Source organism: Ylistrum balloti, unplaced genomic scaffold (genome assembly GCF_031769215.1).
Source record: "Ylistrum balloti isolate Yb309-2 unplaced genomic scaffold, AGI_CSIRO_Ybal_v1 Utg369714, whole genome shotgun sequence".
In the NCBI taxonomy this organism is placed as follows: Eukaryota; Metazoa; Mollusca; class Bivalvia; order Pectinida; family Pectinidae; genus Ylistrum; species Ylistrum balloti.
Window position 1 is genome coordinate 2,827 of NW_026781938.1, and position 7,225 is coordinate 10,051.

Here is a 7,225-nt window from a genome sequence, read left to right on the forward strand (position 1 = left end):
GTTGTCAACTATTCAACATTTACATGGCATCAACATATTGGACTTAGTGCTCGACTGCAGGAGGCCAATATCAAAACACAATTACATTAAAATGCTATGTGAAGAGAACCTCGGAGACTTTTCAATTGAATTTATTTCAATTTATAAATCTGAACAAGTTTCATCATTGAGAGCTTGGCTATTCATAGCCAGATTATTTTTACAGTTTGGCACTTGCCCCAATTTTCATTCTATAGAGAATTCGGTTTGAATAACCCTTGGACAACATCAGTATTGTTGATGATACGAGAGAGATCATTGTCATAAGGACTGTCGAATATTGGACCAAAGCACTCAATTGCGATGGATTAATTCAAAAACGAATATTCCCAGATATAACACATTCTGAATATATATTTTTTTTATGAAATTAGGCTTATGTCCTTCGAGTGACTTAGTTTCCATCCACACCGACGAATGAAATTGCTTGTGTTCCGAATCGCCATGACAACAAAGTTCATCTCAACAGGTAATGTCCGTGGGTGATGAGGCCATTGAGGGGCACAATCTCAGGGTATGATGACATATGATGACTATAAATATTGAATCAGCTATGCAATGAAAACACCAAACAAAAATCTAGCACTACAGCAGATATAGCAATTGGTACGGAACAGGGCAATGTGTAATATTCATGTACTTTCGTTACGTCGCATGTTTAAAAGGTAAATATGTAACAATGATAAAACGAATTTACGAAATGCCTTATTCGAAAAATGTTATTCGAAAAATACTGATTTCGAAACTTTGTTATGGATATTCAAATATAATTTATCAATGCCGGATTAAAAACAATCTTTCGAAATCAAAGGTTCCTCATTTCGACCAATATATTAATGTCATTATCATCACCGCCACCAAAACAAACACCATCATCACCACCATCCCCATCATCACTACAACCATCACCACAACAACAATCACCATCACCACCACCGCCACCACCAAAACCACCGCCACCATCAAAACCACCATCACCACCACAACCATCACCACCACCACCACTCCCACCACTACCATCACCACAACCATCACCACAACCATAACCACCACCTTAACCCCACAAAAAACACCATCACTACCACCACCAAAACTTATACCATCACTACAACCATCACTACAATCACCACCACTACCATCACCGCAACCATCGCCACAACAATCACCACAACAACCATCACAACCACCACCACCACCAACACCACCACAACCACCACAACCTTCACCACCACCAACACCACAAACATCACCACCACCATAACCCCTTAAAAAACAACCACCACAAAAACCACCATTACCATAACAACCGCCATCACCATCATTACCACCTTCACAACAACCATCACCTTCACCACAACAACACCAACCAACTCCAAACCACCATCATCACCACCACCACCAAAACGAACACCATCACCACCATCAACACAACCACAACAAACCAACATCGTCACCACACCACCAACAACCACCAACAACACAACCACCACCAAAACCATCAAAACCACCACCACAACCATCACCATCACAACCATCACCACCACAACCATCACCATCACAACCATCACCATCACAACCATCACCACCAGCACCACCAAAACCACCACCTCCACAACAACAACAACCACCACAACCATCACCACCACCATCATCATCATCACCACCATCACCATCACCATCATCTCCAACACCACCATCATCACCAACACAACCATCACCACCACAACCACCACCATCACCACCACAACCATCACCACCACAACCACCACCATCACCAACACCACCACCACCACCACCACACAACACCATCACCAAAACCACCACCACCATCACCACCACCATCACCACAACCATCACCAACACCATCACCACAACCACAACCACCACCATCACCACCACAGTCATCACCACCACAACCACCACCATCACAACCACCATCACCACATAATTACACCCATCACCACCATCACCAAAACCATCACACAATTACACCATAACCATCACCACCACAATTACACCATCACAACCATCACCACAACCATCACCACAACTATCACCACCACCATCAACACCACCATCACCGCCACAATTACACCACCACCACTACAACCATCACCACAACAATCATCAACACAACCACCCCCATCACATCCATCACCACCACAACCAACACCGCAACCATTACCACCATCACCACCACTACCATCACCACAACCACCACAAACCACCACCAGCATTACCATAACCACCGCCATCACCACCACCGCCACCACCACCATCACTACCTTCACCACAACCATCATCACCACAATTACACCACCACAACCATAACCACCACCATCACACAACCACAATCAGCACCACCACCAAAACCACCACCACCATCACCACCAACACAACCATTACCACAACCACCACCACCACAATCATCACCACAACCACCACCGCCGCCACTACCACCACCACAACCATCATGACAATCATCACCACAGCAAGCACCACCACCACTTCCACCACCAAAACCATCACCACGACCATTACCATTACCACCACTATCATTACCACAACAACCATCACCATAACAATCACCACCACCATCACCACCACCACAACCATCCCACCACCACAACCATCACCACCACCACCATTACCACCACAAACATCACCACCACCACCATCACAACTATCACCACCACCATCACCACCATAATTACACCACCACACCACACCACCACCACAACCACCACCACAACCACCACCACAACCACCACCACAAACACCACCACAACCATCACCACAAACACCACCACAACCATCACCACACCATCACCACAACCACCACCACATCACCACAACCACCACCACAACCATCACCACAAACACAACCAACCACCACCACAACCACCACCACCACCACAACACCACCACCACAAAACCATCACTATCATTACCACCACAACCATTACCATAACCATCACACCACCACAATCAGCACTACCACCACAACCACCACAACAACCATCACCACAACTACCACCACCACAATCATCACCACAACCACCACCACCACCACAATTACACCACCACAACCATCATCACCACAATTACACCACCACAACCATTACCACCACAAACATCACCACCACCACTATCACAACTATCACCACCACCATCACCACCATAATTACACCACCATCACTACAACCATCACCACAACCATCACCACAACTATCACCACCACCATCAACACCACCATCACCGCCACAATTACACCACCCCCATCACATCCATCACCACCACCACCACCACCACAACCAACACCGCAACCATTACCACCATCACCACCACTACCATCACCACAACCATCACCACCACCATCACACCACCACAATCAGTACTACCACCACAACCACCACAACAACCATCACCACAACTACCACCACCACAATCATCACCACAACCACCACCACCACCACAATTACACCACCACAACCATCATCACCACAATTACACCACCACAACCATTACCACCACAAACATCACCACCACCACTATCACAACTATCACCACCACCATCACCACCATAATTACACCACCATCACTACAACGATCACCAAAACCATCACCACCACAATTACACCACCATAACCACAACCACCACCATCACCACCACAATTACACCATCACAACCATCATCACCACAATTACACCACCACAACCACCACCACAACCATCACCACAACCACCACCACAACCATCACCACAACCACCACCACAACCATCACCACAACCATCACCACAACCATCACCACAACCACAACCACCACCACAATCATCACCACACCATCACCACCACCACCAAAACCATCACTATCATTACCACCACAACCATCACCATAACCATCACACCACCACAATCAGCACTACCACCACAACCACCACAACAACCATCACCACAACTACCACCACCACAATCATCACCACAACCACCACCACCACCACCACAATTACACCACCACAACCATCATCACCACAATTACACCACCACAACCATTACCACCACAAACATCACCACCACCACTATCACAACCATCACCACCACCATCACCACCATAATTACACCACCATCACTACAACCATCACCATAACCATCACCACCACAACCACCACAACCATCCCACCACCACCACTACCACCACAACCACAACCATTACCACAACCACCACCACCATCACCACCAACACCATACCACCATCACCACCAACACCACCACAACCATCATCACCAACACCACCACCACCATTACCACCACCATCACCACAACCACCATCACCATTATCACCACCACAACCATCACCACTACCATCACAACCACCACCACCACCATCACCACTACCACCACCATCACCACAACCACCATCACCATCATCACCACCACCACCATCACCACAAGCACTTCCACCACCACAACCACTCGAAGACTAGGGCTATTGTACTGGTACTTCCAAACAGAAAATATCTTTGTACTATTTGTGGAACACGTCAGAACAAAATCCGAAGATTCATGTAAACCATTGTTAGGCATCATTACCACAACAATTCTCAGTCTGATATCTGTGCTTTACAATCACAAAAGATGTATAATTTGAAGGGATCTTAACAGACAACAAATTTATTGTTAATATCGATTGAACATACAAACAAACTAACGAGTATCAAACACGTCCTGGTTCATATCCCACAAACCAATAGAATATTTCTCAATGAGATCACAATAACGACCTTAAAACTTTCCGATATTTCCATAAACCTTCATCTTTTGAAACCCTGTAATACGATTTTTTTCCCCCGTCAGCCTATATATTAGGATATACATTTACGTGCATAACTACATCAAAATTGATAGAATCAATTGTATGTTAACATTAAGAGTCACTGCGTCAATTGAAAATATATTCATATCCTGGTGAGCTATGGGTTATATTGACAAGAAAGCGTGCCATAAAACCGAACATGGTAATCAGATTGAAAGTTGTTTCGATATGAATTATTGATTGATTGATAGCGGTATTGATGATGGTAATAAATATACATTATCAACCAGTTTCGATTGTTAATGCCAAGCATTCATTGAATTTTTATTTCCTAACATAATATTTAGAAAATTTTTGATATCCGTGTTATAATTACGTTAATAACAGATTCCATCTACTGCACGCAATCATCATATACCGAGTGTACCATCGATACATTGCTTTGTGTCATCAAAGTTGGTTTCCTTTGCTTTACATTTTAATCCAATTAATCGATGACTCGGCTAATTAACTAATTACGTAACCGAATGACTAAAGAATGCACGCCGATTGTCACAAAACAGATAAAAAAATAATTAATCATTTTAACGAAATAGGAAAGTTCGAACCATCAGCTAAATACCAAAATACTTAAACAGTAAGGAAACAGCCGATATTATTAATTTTTTAAGCATTTTTTTTTTTTTTTTTTGAAAAACGTCAAATTACAAACGTCATAGCCCAGTGTGTGGAAAATGAGCTAGATCTTATTAGAAGGGTCAAGTCGCTATGTGTTAACCTGGATGTTTCTGCGGATAAGTATATCAAGTATATTGTAGAGATCACATGAGTCTTGAAAAATCTGCTAGCATTTTCCTCCATTGCAAAAGCTACGAACTCAGACAGACTTTAGTGTATCTAATTCATTTTCAATGTCCTCGACAGACAGCCCCTGTTAACTGTGCGAGTCTTTCTGTCGTACTGAATTAAAAGTGACTGTGTAACAATCGCGACGGGAAGTTAAATCTACATCATGATGAAATTCCCCGAATGATTTCTGATTGCTTGTCTAGGCTGAAAACTGTAAAGACATTATTTGACCCCCTCCCTTTTTCCAAATTAAATTAATGTTATATATTTTCAAATGTACAATTGTTCCGTATCTAACATTACTATTGCATGTTAGAAAATTGTTGTTTGTGATGCACAGAACTGTTTTGCATACCGTGAAAACGTAAAACGTTGCGGTTTTACCATACTGATTAAAACAGTGTTCCTTCCCATGTCTTTGTAAAAAACAGAAAAACTGAATTATTTATAAATGTGTTCTGATGTTAAACCGCGTACCATGTCCTCCATAAACCGCCAAGGGACTATAACCATGTATACGTAATTTTGCATAAAAATGTTGTTTCTATATCGAAGGGAACCTGCACTTTTCCAAAGACGTCAGATATTTGTTACTGATAATCAAAACTAAATTGTAAACCTGTTCGGTTTTTGTAAAGCAATATAAGTTTTCAATATTGTAATGTGCCTCGATGTTTATAACGCAATGTCGAACAAGATCGATATCAGAGTTGGTATACAACAGCAATCAATACAGACGTGTTGAAAAGCGTATCTTGAAAAGCACAAGAGTGTCATTTTAGCGGGTAGAGCGTCTCAGCCGGAACACATTTCAGCATTATATGTGTATTGTCATTACGACACGTGTTTAAAATTTAATCTGTAATGATGTAGACAAAACGAATTTCCCAGATGTCTGATTAAAAAGATAATGATTTTGAAACGTTGTAAGGGAATTATCCCGGTATTGAAATACCCGTTACAACGCTAGCATTGTCATACCGGTGATGCTCATTCAGAATCCAGAGGTCCTGATATCGGCTTTACCATATGTTTACTAACACCGTGATAACAGGTGATATCACGCACCCTTCTCAATATATTTTCTTTTTATTTTTGCCGCTTCTGCTTATCGCTGTCTAATTTGAACATAAATTTTCGGATTGTTGCGTTTCCGGATTTGTTTCCGTTATTAGCCCTTCTGGTCAGTGGTTGGGACTTTAGACGGTCTTTTTTTTTCTTCCGTGCCTTGATATTTCACTCTGGAATGTCGAAGTGGCAACCGGCGGCACGAAACTCAAATCTCTCGGCGTAGTCAATGGCGTTCGCTGTTCCCCCATGTCGAAGTCGGTGTAAACAATCTGTAATTAAGTACCTTCGAATACCGCGGTAGGTACAGATATGGGGACAAGGTAGGATTGAAACTGTTTGTTACCTGTTAAGAATCGTTAATTATCCAATTAGCTAAGCCCTTCATGCCTGTTAAGTCAGGCACATGTGTTAATTTGTTTACATAAGGTAATTAAATATGTAAGGGTCACGCT

The 7,225-nt window shown here is 42.7% G+C and overlaps 1 protein-coding gene across 1 annotated transcript; it reads right to left on the minus strand.

Moving 5' to 3' along the window:
* Positions 1-844: 844 nt before the first annotated feature.
* On the minus strand, positions 845-2,339 carry LOC132565323 (uncharacterized). The gene is made up of 2 exons (XM_060229962.1): positions 2,225-2,339; positions 845-1,092 (listed from the first exon to the last, which is right to left on the minus strand). The coding sequence occupies exons 1-2, from the start codon at positions 2,337-2,339 to the stop codon at positions 845-847; spliced, it is 363 nt and encodes a 120-aa protein (XP_060085945.1).
* Between the last annotated feature and the right edge of the window lie 4,886 nt (positions 2,340-7,225).

Bases quoted from the DNA above. Each gene is read 5' to 3' on its own strand.
- LOC132565323 (XM_060229962.1), bottom strand. From the start codon at position 2,339: ATGGTTGTGGTGAAGGTAGTGATGGTGGTGGTGGCGGTGGTGGTGATG. The intron at 1,093-2,224 runs GTAATGGTTGCG...TGTGGGGTTAAG, and splicing joins TGGTAGTGGTGGTGATGGTG to GTGGTGGTTATGGTTGTGGT.